At 43.9% G+C, this 19,663-nt stretch overlaps 1 protein-coding gene across 3 annotated transcripts; it reads right to left on the minus strand.

Moving 5' to 3' along the window:
• Positions 1-8,254: 8,254 nt before the first annotated feature.
• Positions 8,255-13,719, minus strand: znf277 (zinc finger protein 277). 3 transcript variants are annotated; one of them, XM_065956806.1, is made up of 12 exons: positions 13,637-13,719; positions 12,832-13,045; positions 12,622-12,710; positions 12,213-12,295; positions 11,745-11,836; positions 11,129-11,239; positions 10,665-10,797; positions 10,292-10,359; positions 9,650-9,746; positions 9,518-9,560; positions 9,225-9,399; positions 8,255-8,713 (listed from the first exon to the last, which is right to left on the minus strand). In XM_065956806.1, the coding sequence occupies exons 1-12, from the start codon at positions 13,662-13,664 to the stop codon at positions 8,524-8,526; spliced, it is 1,323 nt and encodes a 440-aa protein (XP_065812878.1). In that variant the 5' UTR covers positions 13,665-13,719; the 3' UTR covers positions 8,255-8,523. The 3 variants fall into 3 exon arrangements, with proteins under 3 accessions (XP_065812878.1, XP_065812879.1, XP_065812877.1); XM_065956807.1 differs by lacking the exon at positions 13,637-13,719 and adding an exon at positions 13,395-13,584; XM_065956805.1 differs by lacking the exon at positions 13,637-13,719 and adding an exon at positions 13,128-13,237.
• Positions 13,720-19,663: the final 5,944 nt, after the last annotated feature.

Below are 19,663 nucleotides of genomic sequence, written 5' to 3' on the forward strand. Positions count from 1 at the left end.
ACCTGCTGCAGCATGATCTACCACTTGCGCACACACACACACACACACACACACACACACACACGGCACTATTGTTGTGTTTGTGCCAAATCTGGATTAATCCAAGATTTGGCTTTGAGACAGTCAAACAGACGGACAGAGAGACAGAGAGACAATGAGACGGAGGAGCAGCAGATGTTCTGAGACTCTCTGATTAAAAAAAGAAGAAGCCACTAAAAGCTGATTGGCTGTGAGAGAGTGTCAATATTCTCCGTGTCTGTGTGAATGGAGAGTTATTCTCCGGATTGTTCTCCTGGGAAACCCGTTTCCTCTCCTCCTTTATCGCTCCTCATTTCTAATCTGGCCGGCTGTGGAGTCAGAAAGAGAGTCTCTCTGATATTCACCCGACACCCGGGCGCCAAACAGCTGCTTCAAGCGCCAGCAGCTCCTCCAGAAAAAAGAAAATATGTCCGTTCATTTAAAAAAAGAAAAAAAAAGAAGGGCCAATCAGTGAGGGTTTTACTGCTTGATGGCACAGAGTGAATATATCTGCAGGGTTTCAACAGCTGCTCACTTCATCACAGAACCACCATGTTTGGATGCTGCGAGCGCTTCATGTGCCACAAACTGAGAGTTTAAAGCAGCTCGTGTATAAACTGTAAAAGACAATGAGGATGATTCCTTTCATAACAAGTCTGAATCCCTGAGAGCGCCCCCTTTAGACTGGAGCTTTTATGAAACCCCTGAGGGACTGATTTGAATGGCGCTGCTTTTGTGCTCGCTAAGCCGGGGCAGAAAAGTTGAAAAAAAGCACAACTAGGGCGCCGCTAGACTAGTGGTTCATTCCCCACTCTCTCTCTCTCTCTCTCGCTCTCTCGCTCTCTCGCTCTCTCGCCCCATTTTCTGACCCTACCCATTGTCCTGTCTCTAAATGAAGGCATAAAAAGCCCAAAAATAAATCTTAAAAAAATAAAAAGACACTGTCTGATTCAGAACACAGATGCAGGCGGTTAAATGCTCTCTGAATGGCGCTGCAGAGCAAACAGTGTCTCTGTGTGTCGGGGATGGTGGTGTAACTGGGAGCCAGTGGAGGGAGATGAACAGCGGAGTGATGTGCGCTCTTTTGGGGCACATGTCAGTGGTCTGATAAATGTTTACGTGAATCAGATGCTCAGTGGATGAAAAATCTTGACTCTTATCAAGATGACTCTGAAGTTTACACAGCTGGTACATGGTTTAGTATAACAGCAATCAAAGCAACAGTTAGCATGGAAACTTGATAAGATCTTCAACAGCCGAGGGGATGAAGCTCTTTTTAAAACGTGCCCTCTTCCAGGTCAGAGGTACCTCGGTCGGCTGCGGCTCTGAGCTGTGCTGCTGCGTGTTGGATCATCTGCAGGGGTTTGAAGGAAGACCTGCTTGCACTAGTTGATCCTGAGGCATCTATTGGACCTTCAAAAGATCATGACCCGGCTGGTGGGTAAGGGCGAAAGACGAGAGGAGTCTGAAGTTTATCAAAGAAAACATATCATTTAAAATGACTTATGAGACGTGTTGAATCTGTTTCATCAGTGGTGAAAGAGTGTGTTGAAAAGTGCGCTAACACAAGGAACTAAAAAAACAAATGTGCAAACATCGATCAGGCTAAGCGAGCGAGAGTGAGAGAGAGAGAGAGAGTGAGTGAATGAGTGCACCAGGCCCAGTTGAAGCCGAACCTGCTGATGAGCCTGCAGACAGCACACATCTCCTGCAGCAATCACACAGACAGCAGCAAACCAAAGACTCAAAACAAAGACCCAACTATTGGCCGGGTGGCGGAGTCTTCACAGAACCAACCCATCAAAGAGAAGACCTACTGTCTTCCATCAAGCTTCATGACAGGTGTGAACATGATGAAGCTGTCTGCAAAAGTCAAAACAGCACCTGAGGTGAGCGGCTAAATCATCTTTATTATGTTTTGTTTTCCAGCTCTCTATCTTTGTGTCTGTTCTGTTCTGCTTCAGTCCTTTGAGTCTCTCTAAGGGACCACGCTGTTTGAATTCCTCAAACAAATTAATGAACTGATGCTGCCCTCTAGTGAGGAGTAGAAGTATGTACAGGAAGGCTGTTTTTGCTTCTTTAAAGCGTCTCATGATTACATGTTGGGATCTAAGGTTACAGAGTGCCATGTTCTCACTGAATGATCAGAGCGTGTTGAGCAGCTGGATGCAGCTTGGTACAAAGATTGTGAAGCTTCGTTTAGTCCTCACCCAGTGCGCTCTGTACCTGCAACCTGAAGTCAACAGTACAGGATTAATAAGAGACAAACAGTACAGTAGTTAAAAGCAGTAAGTTCAGAGCAAACAACAATTACAGGAGCAATATGTAACTCTGACACCTAGTGTTTAAAATGTGCCTCTTGGTTCAGAGATAAAGTGCAGGAGTTGTGAAAACAGTCAAACACAGACACTGTCCAACGGTCTCGTGTTTTTTGCACAATGTTAAAAAAATGAAGCCGATGCTGAAGTGTAAAATCCTGCAGTTCCTCGAGTGTCCACTAGAGGATGGTTTCTAAAGCGCAGGAAGTCATATACACGCCCATTCTAAAAAGCCTGTTTTTACAGCAGAGATTAACATATTTACAGCCTGGTTCAAAAAACAAATAAGTCTGATTAGCTCATGTCTCGATCAGCACACACTGTATGGGGGGTGAATTTTTTGATGACTCATCCATTTGGTTTGATGAAGGATAAGAGTTATTCACAATAAGGCGAGTAGCTGACCTGATTGACAGGTGGGCGCCGTGTAACGGTTTTTCAGGAGGGTTAAAACCCGCCTCAGCTCCAACTCTCAGCCTGTTGTTAGGTTGACTGAAAGTTAGATTGAGACAGCATTTCCAACATAGAGACCGCCATAGATGGGACTCCAGCGCCCCCTGCAGGAACAGACGGGTGACGTCACTCACTTGGTCCAGGAATATTTACAGTCTATGGTTTTTTGTCATTTTAGTCACTTCAAACGAAATTAGATCTTCTGGTTTCACATCATTCTGTTTGCTGCAGGGGGGGTCAGAAAAACTAAACACTCTTTTCCCAGAGTTCAGGACGGACCTGAAGATCAAACAGTTTTAAAACATCTCAGGAAGTCGAGTCATGGAGGCTTCTGGTTCTTTGGAGGTCTGAACATAATTAAGAAGGAACTAAACCAAGCTCAGACCTCTCGTGTCATTTTTAACAGACCTCAAACAGCAAACATGCCAAAATCACACTGTTCTTTATTTACAACTTCACACCAAGTTTAAAGTTTAACACATGTTTTTAAAGGTCTTTCCTCAGGAGCTGATTAAACTAAACTGCTGTGACGTAACGATTCTCTTTGTCACACGGGCAGGTGTGTCACATTTCACCTGTCATGCTTAAATCACCTGCTGGTCTGTGTGTGTCTCTCCCTCTCTGGGGTTGTTTCTGTGTCTCTCTGACTGCAGGCGTCAGGATGGGAAGCGGAGTGTGAAGGATCCCGACTGGAGAGGCTGGAAGGCGCCGGGGAGGTGGAGCGAGAGCCCCCGCAGGCCTCAACACCTGCGGGACAGAGCGACGCCACCGTGCAGGTGAGATACCAGTTTATTATATGACTGAATGAGGTGGATTGTTGGATGGATGGATGAATGAATGGGTGAAAGGGTGAATGGTTGGGTGGATGGATGGTGGAAGAATGGATGGGTGGTTGAATGGATGGATGAATGTATGGTTGGATGTTTGGATGGATGGTTGAATGGATGGGTGGTTGAATGGATGGATGTATGTATGGATAGTTGGGTGGATGGATGGATGGATTGATGGATAGATGGTCAGATGGATGGATGGTTGGATGGGCGGTTGGACGGATGGTTGGATGGGCGGTTGGATGGATGTTGGATGGATGGAGGGTTGGATGGATAGTTGGATGGGCGGTTGGATGGATGTTGGATGGATGGAGGGTTGGATGGATAGTTGGATGGGCAGTTGGATGGATGGTTGGATGGATAGTTGGATGGGCAGTTGGATGGATGGTTGGATGGATAGTTGGATTGACGGTTGGATGGATGGATGGATGGATAGATGTATGGATGGATGGTTGGATGGATGGATGGATGGATAGATGTATGGATGGATGGTTGGATGGATGTTGGATGGATGGAGGGTTGGATGGATAGTTGGATGGGCAGTTGGATGGGCAGTTGGATGGATGGTTGGATGGATAGTTGGATGGATGGTTGGATGGATGGTTGGATGGATAGTTGGATGGATGGTTGGATGGATAGTTGGATGGATAGTTGGATGGATAGTTGGATGGATGGTTGGATGGATAGTTGGATGGGCAGTTGGATGGGCAGTTGGATGGATGGTTGGATGGATAGTTGGATTGACGGTTGGATGGATGTTGGATGGATGGAGGGTTGGATGGATAGTTGGATGGGCAGTTGGATGGGCAGTTGGATGGATGGTTGGATGGATAGTTGGATGGATGGTTGTATGGATGGATGGATGGATAGATGTATGGATGGATGGTTGGATGGATGGATGGATGGATGGATGTATGGATGGTTGGATGGATAGCTTAGTCTCAGTACATGCAGAATACACACTCACAAGTGAAAGAAATTAGTCCACCGGATGTTAAAATGTAATTTGTGTTGTGTTTTTTTTTAAGGCGGTGGAGGACACAGTGAAGCCTGAGAGTCAAACTTTGGATATTCAGTCTTTAAAAAGTGAAGAGATCAACATGCAGACAAAGGAGGGAGGAGAAGAACAAACAGAAAAAGAAGTAAAAGGAAAACAGCTCCAACAAGCAGCTGCGCTCCACAGTTCACCACACTCTGACCGACATGAAGAACCAGCTGAAGGGCGCCGTGGGGAGGCTGGCTCAGGGGGAGCAGGAGGCGTTGGGGGAAGTGGACGAGCTGAGATCTCTCTGCAGTATCAGAGTGACACGCCCCCTAAACACAAGATGATGATTTTTCACTGATATTTATGGTCTCGGTCTCGGACTCGGTCTCGCCCTGCCTTGGTCTTGGTCTTGACTCAGTCTTGATCCCTAAATGTCTCGGTCTTGTCTCTGAGCTCTCTGGTCTCGGGTATGTCCTAGTCTCGGTTAGTGTATTCTTGACTACAACACTACTCACACACACACACACCTTAAAGGTTAGGTGGTGTTGAGGGCTTTGATAGACAAGGGGACAAAGGGATCTTTAGATCGGTTGTTGCCGCCTCAGGGAACCCTGTATCGTCGGCCTGAGGGGAGGAGCTGGTTCTCAGGGTTGGAGAGCATGAGATTGCTGGTTGAAAGATATCCTGGAGGCTGCTGGGATGTTGATGGACTGCGTTGATTTTCATGGCTGTCTGTGTGAATCTGTTGATGGAAAGAGGATTCAGATTCAGATTCAGATTTTTTATTGTCCCACAAGGGGAAATTTGCATTGCAACAGGAGCACACAGAAGACAAGAAACACAAAGGGGCTCTACGACTGCATGCTAGCAGAGAGTCCTGAGTCTCTGCTGCACTCTGGAGCAGCTACTGTTAAAGAGCACAGCACTGCGCTTTAATGTGCCGTCAGGGAAGCCTTAACGAGCTGCACATTTTAACTAGCTGGCTGCACATCTTAACGAGCTGCACATCTTAACTAGCTGGCTGCACATCTTAACGAGCTGTACATCTTAACTAGCTGCACATCTTAACGAGCTGCACATCTTAACGAGCTGCACATCTTAACGAGCTGCACATCTTAACGATCTGCACATCTTAACAAACTGCACATCTTAATGAGCTGCAAATCTTACCGAGCTCTGGGCATGGCAGAGCCACAGCCCTCCATTTATTATACTATGATTGGATTTTAATGTATTTATTTAACCTGGTTAAGTGGCACATGATGGTTCATAATGTTTATTTAAAGATTATCTGAAGACACAAGCACAGCTGGAATCTCCTGAGCCTCTTTGAGATTAGAGAAACAATTTGTGAAGCATTAAAAGAAGAGGAGGAGGAAACAACAGACAAATTAGAGCAACACTTCAAGTTCAGTCTTTGAGCTACAACAGAGTCTGAGAACCAGGATCAAACATCAGCCACTCTAGTCTTCGTCTTTATAAAGACAGATTTAGATTCAAATAGCTCTTCATCTCTGTCTGTAGGACGATGTGTTTGCAGGAACTCTCCACATGATAACGTCATGCGTGGATGGATATAACATCTGCATTCTAGCCTACGGACAAACGGGCTCCAGGAAGACGTACACCATGATGGGCAGCAAGGAAAACCCTGGAGTCAACATCAGGTCAGAGATATGCAGTTAATAACCTCATGTAAAGCATTTTCACTGATGGTTTTCAGTGAGATGTTTCCTCAAAGCCACCAATATGAATGGCTAATTTAAAGGTCACATATTCTCCACCTCTTCAACCAGTGTAGATAAGTCTCAGAGCTCCTCAAAACATGTCTGTGAAGTTTCTTGTTCTAAATCCACTCTGATCCTGTATTTCATCATGCCTATAAACCCCTCTATTTCAGCTCTGTTCAGAACAGGCTCATTTACCTTTAAATATGTAAATGAGCTGTGTCTGACCACACCCCTCTCTGGAAGGGCTTGGGTGTCTCGGGCTTTCTCGCTCCATGTCCTATTGTTTACGGTGAGAAGGTAGACTCAGAGGGCAGAACAAACACCTAGCTGTGGGAGTGTCACCCACCTGGGGGAGGGGTTACTGCCCTTTGTGATGTCATGAAGGGAAAATCTCCAAACGGTCTGTTTGAGCACACATTTTCTGAAAAGTGGAGCAGGCAAAAGATAGGGGGGTTTGGAGACAGACTAGAGACACGTTAGAGTTAGAGAAACATGGAGAAGAGGATTTTGAATAATATGTGACATTTAATCTACAATTTTAAGTGACAAACATCAGCGAGTAAGAACAACACAAGTGAGAATCTAGAGAGGAGGGAACAACGTCAGGAAATCCCTCTGCTCTTAAGTTCCTGCCTGAAACAACGACCCGCTGTCAGGGGCCAAATGAGACTAATCACGCAGAGGTTGGATAGTATAACATATAGTTATCAAGACCGGGTCAAGACCAAAACCAAGACATATAGTTATCAAGACCGGGTCAAGACCAAGACATATAGTGATTAAGACTGTTGAAGTTTTAAGTTTCTCAGAATCAGGATGAGGTTTCTGAAATGGGGATATGATGTTTACACGCACAAATACAAAAACAGGATTCTTAAAATACCCGGGATTCTCAAGTCCACGTAAACAGACTCACTGAGGACTCACATGGTCTGATCAATGATTCTGTAAAAGACGAGTGATTGGTCAGGTCAAAGGTCACTGTTGTTTCTACTTAAGGTGTTAGATGCTGCAGGTTTTGCTTGATGATGAACTTCTCTCTCTCTCTGCAGTGCTGCGTGTTTGTCAGCGTGAAGTCCGGACATCAAGGACGCCGTGGAGACTCTGAGCACGCTGCAGTTCGGCTCCACCATACGACAAATCTCTCTCGGGAAAGCAACGCAGAACATCAGACCGGGGAAAAACAACATGACTGCCAAGTCGAGAGGAGGCGGAGCAGGGCAGCTTCATCATTTTCAAGAACAGAAAATGGATGTTCCTACATTTTTTTAATCTGGACTTTTATGTAACAGTAAGTTTAGGATTGGCTTCGGTGGATCACTCCAGTCAGCAGCAGTCAAAGAGGCTGTGATTCTGGGGAAAATGTGACATGTGAACATGGCTTCTTATGTAAAATACAAAGTGGATGTCATGCATGCAGGTTTCTAGCTGTGGCTAATTTGCAACCCCTGACCCTGGCTCAATCTGAGCCTGTCGGTAAAAAGAAAAAACTGCTTCATTTTCCTCAAAGGGTTAATTGGATCCCAGTACAGCCTGTTTAGTATTTTTAGGTTTTCTAAAGTTGAGGAATTCTAAACATTTACATCTTTAAATGTTTGAAAACTAGAACCCAGGTTTTGAAACACCTGAAGAACTCTTTCTAAGACACTTCTTCTTTTTTCTTTTTTTGAATCTCTGTGTCTTTGGTTTGAAGTGTCACAGCTCAGGGTTTTATTACTTAAATAAACAGATTATGTCCTGATTTAAGGTTTCATGTATCTGCACCTGTAACCGCCAGTGTCCAGAGTCTGTGCACAGATTTTTCTCCGTTGGATGGCACATGCCCATCCCCATAGTTTCTGGAGTGTGCGTGCAGTCACAGGACCCCATCGCACACAGATTATGTGGAAATGGCTCTTAAAAACAACTTCTTTCATACAGCACAGTTATTCCATTTTTATTCCAGGAAATAAAGTATGTATGAAAGACAAACGTCTCTGATGAATCTTTATTCCTTGAAGAGAAAAATATTTTGATTTTGCACTTCTGAAAACGTGTTCTGACAACAAGTTCATGTTCAAGGTGCATGCTTGGTGAAATGTCAGTTTTTCTGCAGAGCGCCGTCTAAGTTCTTAAACGTTCATCTCTCTCCCGGTGCGAGGAGGAAATCTGTGTTTAGATGAAGAACTGTCCGAGGTCTGTGCACGGTCTCAGCTGCAGGAGTTTCTGTTCTTCAGCAGCGTGTTGAGGACGCTCTTCTGTTTCAGCGCTCTGAGGTTTGAGACGTCCTCTGCGATAACCGGGACCTCCTCGCCGTGCCTCGAGGCGTCACCTTCACCTTCGTCACTGTCAGACAGCGTGCACAGGAGGGCGTCGTTCTCGTATGTGGGGAAGTAATACCTGAGGAGAGATTGAGAGGAAAACCTTAAAATCCTTCAAATGATTACTCGGCTTTTTCTCGTCTTTGCACGCCATGCAGTGTAACGGGGCAATTAAGAAACGCCATGACCTTGCATGAGGTTTACGTGTTCAAGGACAGTTTTTAAAGGACGATCAAGAAGATGTCGCCCTTGAGCACCAATATGAAACCAAAACTAACTACTGTTAGGCCACACCTCCTCCATACTAAAGGCTCCACCCTCCTTCAGAGACACACCTCCAACCCCTCTCCCCTCGAGGTAGCACAAGGTAGTCGAGCACAAGCAGCGGACAGAAGCTCGTCTGGTATATTTTGACATCATGTTTCATAAATAAGCGAACATCTAAAGGCTGTTTCCGATGATCGAACTGAAAACTTAAAGCTACATGTCGATATCGCCCCCTAGTGGCAGCATCAAAACAAAGAGCGGCAGACTGTTTCTGAGAATCAAACATGAAAGTTAGAAATAAAAACCAGAGACGCTGGACTCACTGCGGTTGGTTCCACGTCGACACGTCCGGCAGCTTCATCACGTGACTTTCAGCCACGATGTGATGCAGGACGGCGTCTCTGGAGGCGAACTTCTCCTGACAGCCGTAGCAGCGGCTCTGGTGGATCTGACGGCGGATGAAGTTGACCAGCTTCACCTGCTGGTAGAACCTGAGGTCTGAAAGATTTATTATGTTTATGATGGACTCTCTGTGCTCAGGATGTTTTTATTAAATGTAGGACTTTGGCTGCCATAGAAGACCCGGTTTGATTTCAGTGTTTGTGCTTTTACTCACTGAGGTCGGTCCTCAATTTATGGAGATCAAAGCCGTGAGCGTTCTGAAAAAGAAAAGGAGGAATAATAATGAAATCTGGAGCTTGACCATGTGAAACACTCTGAGTTTAACTCCTCTGAGGCGTCGCTGAACCTTCAGGTGGGAGTAGATCTGCTCCATCGTCTCCGACTGATGATCACAGAAGAGACACACAGCAGAGACGGGGTGAGCCTGCCAGTCCGACCAATCACTGCAGAGAACACAGACGTGGAGAATCAGACAGCTGGAGACGCTCACACAGGAGGTACAACGGGAACGATTCACTCGTCAGAGGAGGGTTGTCATGATAGCAGATTTTAAAACTGTGCTTCGATTGTATTTATAAAATTAATATATAGTTTGATTCTACAGCAACAAAAACAAAAGTCCCTCCTGTAACTTATTGTCCAGTATTGAGTTACTTCTTGGACTTCAGGAATGCATTTCCAGCATATTGCCTGATTAAGCCGGGGTCGCCTCCTCGGCTCTCTGGCTGCACCCGTTTTAGTAACGTGCCTTTTATTCAGAGAAATTACTAAAATGGGCGCCTGAAAAATAAAGTGTGTGTACGTTTAAAAACAAAAAAACATCTCTCTCTCTCTCTCTCTCCCTCCCTCCCTTTCACTCTCTCTCTCTGTAATCAGTAAAAGAACGAAGACTGAATCTCTTTAAAACATGTGGTATGGAAAAGTATCCAATATTTGAACGACCTTAAGTCAGAGTATCAGAGAACATTAAGACATCATGTCGACTCACTCGTCTTCGTCCTCCACCAGCTCCCGATCGTCCTCGCTCTGCACCTCCTCCCAGCTCTTTCCCAACTCCTTCAGAGACAGAGGAGGGAGACTTTTAGAGATCGCACAGAGAAGGATAAATACAAATATACATTTCTGATAGTAGATCAAGATGTTTACTCGGGATGTGTTCATGGTTGTGCAAATAAGAGGAGAAGCTGATCTGATATTCAAGCTGCATTTGTTGTTGTTGTTTACAGGTTCATGCACGATCCTGGTCTGATACTTCTAGTCCTCATCTTGTGGACTCGTTGCTGTTCATCATTAATAATATCTGTAGTGATGACTCGTTTGTCCTCTCCGCACACACTCTGTGACGGCGTACTGAACCGTACCAGGTAGTTGATGACGTAGAAGCGGTCGTACTCCCGGTTGCTGGCGTTGATGCGGCGGTGAGCTTTCTTCCGCATGTGATCCTTCAGCGTGGTTTTATCTCTGAAGGTTTTCTCACAGTACAGACACTGCAGACTGAGACGAGGACAGAAAACACAGTCAGCTTCAGTTTCATGTTCATGTTCACATCGGGGCCCTGAGTTTAAGACTAAGGCTTTCCCCATGAAGCGAGGGATTTAACCGCTACCTGTAGAGACACACCGCAGCATCTGTTAACATGCTCAGGTGTGATTCAGAAACCTGATGATGACCCGGGTTAAAGTAAGTACCAGCTTCACCCTCTCAGTTTCCTGTTACGGCGTGGAACATTGGTGGTTATAAACAGGTAACTGTTTGTTTATATCTAAACGATGTAATCTAAGTAAGTCAGTATCATGTGATCTGGGCTCATTGTGTCGGGTCTTACTTGTCCAGCTTGTTCTGCAGAGTGTCCAGGAACTGGTCGCAGTAGACGATGTTGTCGGGCAGGCCGATGCTGAAGGAGTGTTCTCGAGCCATGTGGTTGAGCAGAGACGACCTGAAAGCACCAACGTGTAAGGATTATTTTGCATACATATATATACTTCACACATTTTTAGCAGCGATGAATCCATTTCATTTAATTAATTTGTATTTGTGGTTTCAGGATGCTGCTGGTGAACTGGTTTGGTTCAGCGGCGTCAGACATTGAACAAACCACAGACTGCTGCAAACTACCACACTGAGTGCTCTCTGAAAGACATGTTTACAGCTCACACTTTAACCCCAGAAGGGAAATTCAGTTTGCTTCTGTTAAATGAAATTGATCAAATAAAAGTAAACCTTGTTTTGAGTCATGTCGATGTCATTTGTAGTTTTTTTTTTTAAATAATTAAAATCAAAAACAATCTTGAATCAGTTTGATGTGAAAAACCAGAAAACATGGTTGACTTGTTTCCGCTTTTTTACACGTTATCATGCCGTACTTCTAGCTTCTTAAAGTCGTCAGATATGACCGACACCTGCGGCTGTTAACAACCTCCGACCCCTCTCGTGTGAGTCACCTGTTTCCAGAGAACTCTTCACTGCAGAACATGCAGAGACGATGGAAGCTGCCGTCGTCTCTCTCCTTCTGCTGCTGCTCCAGAACCTCCTCCTGAGGAGAAACCGAGAGCGTCAGAGAGACACCACAGAAGAAGAAGAAGAAGAAAGGCACCACTACCTCCAAAGATTAAGTGTAAAGCAGCTTTATTTATTGTAATATTTCATACACCGAGGCAGTTCAATGCTTAACGGAGTGTGAAAGAAAATGGATAAGCCTTCTGAGTGTCCTGATTTGGACACCTGATTTTGACCCTAAGGGACAGTGTACAGCCAACTAGCTGCACCAGAGTTAACAATGAGCTACTTTACATCTGTAGGAGGAGTCAGAGACAACATCTATTTGGCTTTTCTCCTCCAAAACAAAACTACTAAAAAGACGACTGAAGCCAGTTGAGTCAGTTTTTTTTTTTTTTTTTGTATGTCCTCACCAGTCGTTTCTGCTGCAGCCTCTCTCGGAGGATTCGGTCCTCTGGAAGGACGTCACACAGGAGACAGTAGTCCTCCTGCTTCTCTGTAAGGACAGACACAACCAGTGGTAACAGGAAAGAGAGCTACACAAGTCAGTTTGATTGTTTTATATGTACAGATTCAGAACATTTTGAAGTCTGTGTTCACATTGTGCACAGACGATGACACATTCAGGTTGTCTTTCTCTGGAATATGGTTCACATCACAGAAAAGTAGAGTAAAATGGTGAATCTTAATCCTGACTTTCCCCACATGAGGTGAGGTGAGGAGTTACTAACACGGTTTTGATAAAGCATGCACGTCAGATGATGAGGTTTTGCTGCTTTAACGATCTCACTCTCTTCTTCTTCTTCTTGTGAAGCTACTCACCAACTGGACCCGTGGAGTTTGTCTTGATCACGCTGCAGAAATCTGTGACTGGTTGTTCCAGGAATCTCCCTCTCCAGTACAACATGTACCTGAGGGAGGACAGAAAACAGCACCGTCCTCTGTAACTACGAGGTCTCTCTCTCTCTGTAGGGATCCTTCAAATCTAATCAGAAACCTGGAAGTCATCCAGACACCAAACATGGCTCATACTTTGGGAGGTCCGCGATGAGCTTGACATCAGCGATGACCAGCTTGTGCTCCAGCAGCAGGTGTTTGAGGAGGCCGTCTTTCTGCTGCAGGGGGACCGACTCGGGGCAGAACAGACACACCAGCAGCTCTGAACTGGGACTCTGCAGACTGGGAGCGCTGGGGCCATCAGCTGGCTGCTCTGGGAAACACAGCGGCTCCAGTATGCTGTCCTGACCTGAGAGGGAAACAAGACTCGAGTTTAGTTTACTCCAACCCAGTCTGCCAGGAGGAAAGTCCCCAGTGCTCCACGTTATTACCTTCTGTTCTGCATGTAGAAGGTGAAATAAGCATTTTTACCGTGTGTTTAATTCAACTTATCATATTCCATATCATGATAGTGTCGTTTCATCTCTAAAATGTACAAAGTGCATGATTTTACATGAAACGCAGCAACTCATTAATGACAATACAACAAAACAGCACAGTCAAAGACACCAGTGCATCTTGTCATTTAATGTATTTCAGTAACGCGACAACAAGCTAATAAGATATAAGGTAAAGAAGGAGACTTAACACGCTCATACATTTTATTTACGAGTCATCTGGGTGATTGAAAGTTGCCTTTAATGCAAGCCGGAAGCTAAACTACAAGTTAGCCTGTTAGCATCCGCGGCTAGCTGCGAGCTGTCTGACGTCATAGCTGAACCCTTGGAAGCTTATTCGCTGCCTCGTAAACTCTGAGTTTGAAATACGAAATAAAAAATAAACTCAGAGCAAAAAAAACAGCTTCAATAAAGCCAATGACACGTTTAAACAAACAGTTTACCATCTGTACTTCGACCGCAGGCGGTCATCTTCGCTGTCACGTGGTGAAAACAGTGGGTAACGGACCAATCAGAGGGTTGGAAAATGATGTTGTCGTGGTGCGTTCAGGGTCTGCACGTAAACACCGGAGTCACACGATGCGTTTAAGTGTTAAGAACTGTATACAAAAGCCTAAATAAAGAAACTGAAGTTAAAACTGTAAAAAAGTATGCTGATAAGATACTTTACGGATGAATCGATTTATTTTTAATTAATTTAGACTTCAGAGAACCAATTATGATCATAGTAAAGGAGATCTTTGTGAATATCTGAGTAAAAGGGGAGCTTTGCACTTTGACAATGTACTTTTAATAATGTAGAGGATAAAAACAACAATATCATAACATAACATAACATAACATAACATAATATAGTCTAAATCATAACATTGTGTAGGATAAGCATTAAAATACAGCAATAGAAAACAATAAAAACAAATGGAGTGGGATATAATTTAGAGGATCACAGGAAGACTAGACTGTAAAATGGAGAGATGAGTTACGTTTTTATTGATCCCCATTGGTGAAATTCTTTATCACAGCAGCTCTCAAAAGAACATAAATTATATAAAGAAAACGAGGGATAAAAATGTGAAAAAACGTGTTTAAAATGACTGTATAAATTAAGAACTCTAATCCAGACTTTAAACACGATGCACAGCATGACACTGTTCTTTAGATGGTAGCCAATACTTCGATGTGATGCGTTTGAGTGAAAAAATATGTTTGTTTTGATCATCTGATTTGAAATTGTATTTAATTTCAGCAAATTCATCAGGGTGCCCGCTCCATTACATTCACTGGGGTGGCTTTGGCTTAGTGGTAGAGTCAACAGGAAGGTCGGGTGTTTGATCCCCAGCTCCTGCAGCCACACGTCCCATGTGCCCTTGACCAAGACACTTAACCCTGAGTCTGAGAAGGAAAACAGATAATCATTTATTTACCCAACATTTTAAAGAGCATTAGATCTGGAGTTTTTTTTCTTCCTGTAGCTCAGGAGCATTTGTATATGTTGCAGCATTAATTTCAGGATTCTTGTGTCATATTTGAGGTGTTTCACATCGAGTGTCATTTGTGTATTCTACAGAATGACCACTAGGTGGCAGGAAAAGCTTTGTCTTGAACTTCATGAAATGAGGATGACTTGTTTTTCTTCATCTGTTGCTCCTCTAAAAATGAAGGTCTGATGTTAAGGTGTTTTCTTTGCCACAATAAACTCAATTACAGGTGTTATAACATAATTTTAAACAAAATACAACCAACGTTTCTTCTGTTTTTTTCAAGTTTCTATGGACATTTTAAATGTTTCTTAACTTCTTCATGCTTTTCAACTCATATAGTCACCTGCATTCAAAATAAATCACAACTCAGACAACATCACCTGCTTTTATTATTTCAATACAGAAAACTCAAAAGAAAACACTTGACAAAGGTTCAGAGGGACAGAGACGTTGTGTTTTTTTCTAATAAATTGGTGACACCGAGCAAGAGAAGTGTGCAGGATGTTTCAGTTTGATAGTTTTATGTCCCACGCAGCTGCTTCATGAGACATGCAAACACTTCTTTTCAAACACTGAATACAAAACATAAAAAAAACTTTGAATGATGATAAATGTTATGCAGGACACCGAGCGGAGCGCCTTCTCCAACAGATTAGTTTGATGAGGAACGATTCAGGAAACATTTCCGACTGAAGGTGAAAGCTCTGTGCAGCAGCAGCTCAGATTGTGTCATCATCGTCTCTGTGTCATCCAAACTGTAACCTGATCTTCTCCTGATGGTACGTTTGCACATTTCACTTTAGATTTACAGACTTATGTTTTAGCTTTTTACTTTATTTAAGACCTTATAAGTAATGTAAAGGTCCGATCAGTGAGATGTGTAGTGAGTGAAATGATAAAGTGACCTTACTATATGATCAGACATTAAGGAAACATGCTATGTTGAAGTGCTGGCTTCTCTGACAACAATGCAGCAGCCAGTATGTCCTCCTTCTAACTTTAGATTCTGGTCCTGAATGCTCTGGATTTGTTTGGACCAGAGAAGGTAGGCGGTTTTAAGGCACCCCCACACTGCTGTTTTGGACGCCCCTCAGTTTGCCAGATATGAGACCAGTTATCAGGTCAAACCAACAGGTGTTGCAGCGATGGAAGCGGGCAAGAGAACTGGTTCAGATAGAAGTGATTGTAGCCGACCTAAAAAGCCTCTGCATGTTTCTAATAAGCTCCACGAGCAGAAACGTGCTCAAACTAGGATCAATATTGGAGATGCTTTTGAAAAATGGAGAGAGGTTAGAACACAGAAAGGTTTACAGACCGATGCAGAGCTGGCTAAACACTGAAGCTTCAGTGTCCTCCACATGACAACCTGCATGAGCATCGACTCTAGAGAGGAGGGGGCGGGGGGGAGACAACTCTCTACAATGTTTAGAATTGGCATTGCAGTACCCAACTGTAGCTTCAGGTATGTCAAAGAAAAGGCAGCAATGAAAAAAAATCAAATGAATAAACTCACATGTTAAATATCAGCTCTTGTTTATTATTCTGTTATAATCATATACTAGAAGTCAAAAGCATTAAAACATGAAAATGTTAAATAAAATAAAATAAACTAAGTAGAAAGAGGGATACATCACAGTCACACTGACATGAATAATACCAAAACATGACAAACAGTTGAAGTGGACAAAAAGGAGTTAAAAATGTGCACGCTAATAATAAAGACTGTTGTTTTGATGGTTTACAGCTTTACATCTTCTCTCTCTCGCTCTCTCTCTCTGTAGGTGGTGCTCTCTCGACCTCCCTGTGCTTGTCCTCGTTTGGACCGCTCAGGTGCGTTCGGGTGCTGCATTATTCACTCAGAGCTCAGCAGCTCTAATTAAACCCCGGAGAGAGGCAGAGGGAGGCAGCCACGCAGGCCGACACACACACAGGTGAGGTATGAGGTGGATTTCTGATTCAGACCACGACTCCCAGATGAGTTGCATCAATTTTCAGCTCAAACAGACAGAGAGAGTTTTTTTGTTTGTTTTCTGTTCAAAACGCTGCAAAGACATCCAATGGAAACAGAGTTCAGGTTCACAGAAAGATATGAGTCTGTGTCATGACAGGAAGGTGGAAACTGTTTTACCGTCTTCTACTCTTGACTCTGTCTCGATCCCTAAATGTCTCGGTCTGGTCTCGGTCTCAGTGCACTCTGGCCTCAGGTATGTCTTCATCTCAGTTAGTGTGGTCTTGACTACAACAGTACCACACACACCTCCCAACGATTGGGGGGGACGTGGCCCCATTCCAATAATTTGTCTAAATAATCCTCATTTGTGTGGTGTCAAAAAGATTATTTTACTGCTGCTGATCGAGTTTGAGCATCCTCGATCTGGATTTTAAATATCAAACATGTTGGATATTTATGATTCCAGATCAGGCTGCTTCTGACGGGATAATTGCAGCAGCCAATGAGAGCAAGCAGACCGGGAAGTGACGCCGGGACGGGAATGACATACAGGAAAGGAACCACAGGTCGGATTTCATCCCGGGCCGCCCGCTTGGAGGACACAGCCTCTGTAGTGTGACCCACACTAACCACCAGGCTAACAGTGCCCCCAAAGGATTTTGTTTCAGCTGTCACAGTATTTTTCATCAACTTAATGACTAATCACTTTTACTCCAAAAGTGTGTCAGGATGAGCACAGATTTAAAAGTTCTAATTTTAGCTCCAAATATCCAAACTTCACATCGCCTCTGACAGTGAGGTCGCCTGGTCCTTTAAACATTACAAATACCTGACCAGTTTGTTTGTTTGTTGAATCATATTGACATCCTGTTCTCTGGTATGTCTGTGTGGCACTTTCCTCATTATCTGTTGCTCATTAGCCTTCCAAATTCTGAAATCCACACACAGCAGAAAGCAGAAACACAGCTGAACCAAACACAGATGGAAACCTCCTCCTCCGCCTGACTGCTGCTCTCCGCTCAGGTCCAACCTGGATGCTGCCAGCGACGAACTGTTGCATAGCAACTGCCGGCTCAGCACCTATAGAGCTCCTCCTGCTTAGAGCCGGGAAACCTCAAAAGATGTCATTATGTGGGCAGAGTCGCCCACATGGGTCAATGTCAGCCAATAGCCAAGAGGACTCTTATTCTGCTGCTGGCTGTCAGTACACACACACACACACACACACACACACACACACACACACACACACACACACACACACACACACACACACGCACACACACACACACGCACACATGCACACACTAACAGATGAACACTGCAGCTGTGCATATCTGAAATAGAGCAAAATAGTTACCAGTGGAAAACTTTTACTGTACTCTGTTCTGTGTACAGTTTACGGTTTTATTGGTGGAAATAAAGACAATGATTCGTAAATAGTTCCTGCACAGCAGAAACAAAACTGATGGTTTCAGTGGAATACGATTTCAGGGTGGTTTCACACCAAGGACCCGGAACCGGATCCAAGTACACTAGACCTCGAAGTAAAAAATGGGACCTTTGTTTAAAAAACTTCTCCTCCATATTCTTGCCCTGTTACCGGCCCTAATGTCTCATTTCCTCAGCAGCGATTGTGCTGAGTGTTTTAAATGGTGGTTTGAGGTTTGCAGGCTGCTGGTCTGATAATGGTTTCTACTTTCCACTTTTTTAATTAAACCCTGCAGGAGGATCCGGACTCCTTATCATTAAAGAGCTACTTCTCCTTTTAAACTCGTTTTGGTCCGACTTCCTGCTTCAAACTGAACGTCCCTTCATCTCCAGCTCCAACACTACATGCTCTTCTTCTTCTTCTTTTTCTTCTTCTCTCCGGCAGAAACTCTCTGTACTGGTGTTTGATCCTAACCAGTCTTTACTGTGTTCAGTGGAGACGCTTCGCTTTGCCATCAGCTTCCATTCGACACAGCTTATGTCGCCTTTTTAACCTTCTTTTCCCATTTTCTTCCCCTGACGTGTAATCTCAACTATAGAGGCAGTTTGTGTTTTTCTGCAGATTATAAAATTATTAATCTGCATGGTTTAATAAAACAGACTATTTGCAGTAAAACTTGAAGCAGAATGGACAGAGATGGAGTGAGAAAAGGCTTAGAACAGCTGACTATGACTTCTATCCCCCCCCCTCATTGTTATCCACTCTTTATGTTTTATGTGCTGCCCTTGAATGACTAATTAACGTACAGCCACCTGAACGCCTCATCATTGAGTGGGTTGAGTGTTTGAATGGAGGGAAAGGGAGCTGCAGACAGCTGTTTTATTTGGCTGTGGTAAAAAAAAAAGTTGCTTAAATAATTGTGATGCGTTTCTTTTGAGCACGCCACCGCTCATGTATGTATATGCACGTGCATGTGACTTGTGAAGTCCTGGTGCAGTGCTTGCTGTGGCTCAGTTGGTAGAGTTGCCACCTCTCAACCAGAAAGTTAAGGGTTCAATCCCCAGCTGGGCAATGTGTCCAATGTGTCCTTGGTTAAGACACATAACCCTGAATTGCTCCTGCTGCTTCAGTGGTGGTGTATGAATGGGATTAGTTACTTCTGATGGATGATACTACATAGCGACCACTACCATCAGTGTGTGAATGGGTGGGTGTGACCTGCGCTATATAAGCGCCATTTCCCATTTACAGGGAACAAGGCTCCCCTGAAAACACTTGTGTAATTCTAACCCTCAACCCTTCTCAACTGGTCTGCCTCAAGACTCACCACTAACTGCGGGTATGATTTCAGGCCGATTTAGACCCGATTTTGGAGCCATATGACTAATTTTCTACATTTTGTAAGCACACCTGGCCAATAAGTCTTATTCGGAATAAAATTGCAACTTTATTCTTATAAATGTATTAATTGAATCTCGTTGAATCACGACTTTAATCTCATAAATGTTCAACTGAAGTCTTTGAACTTAATAGATTGATTTAATTGCCCTGATCTGTAGCCAGTCTGTATCCATGACGATAAACCCGGTAAGCTTTAGGACCCGGA

Source organism: Labrus bergylta, chromosome 7 (assembly GCF_963930695.1).
Source record: "Labrus bergylta chromosome 7, fLabBer1.1, whole genome shotgun sequence".
NCBI classification, from domain to species: domain Eukaryota; kingdom Metazoa; phylum Chordata; class Actinopteri; order Labriformes; family Labridae; genus Labrus; species Labrus bergylta.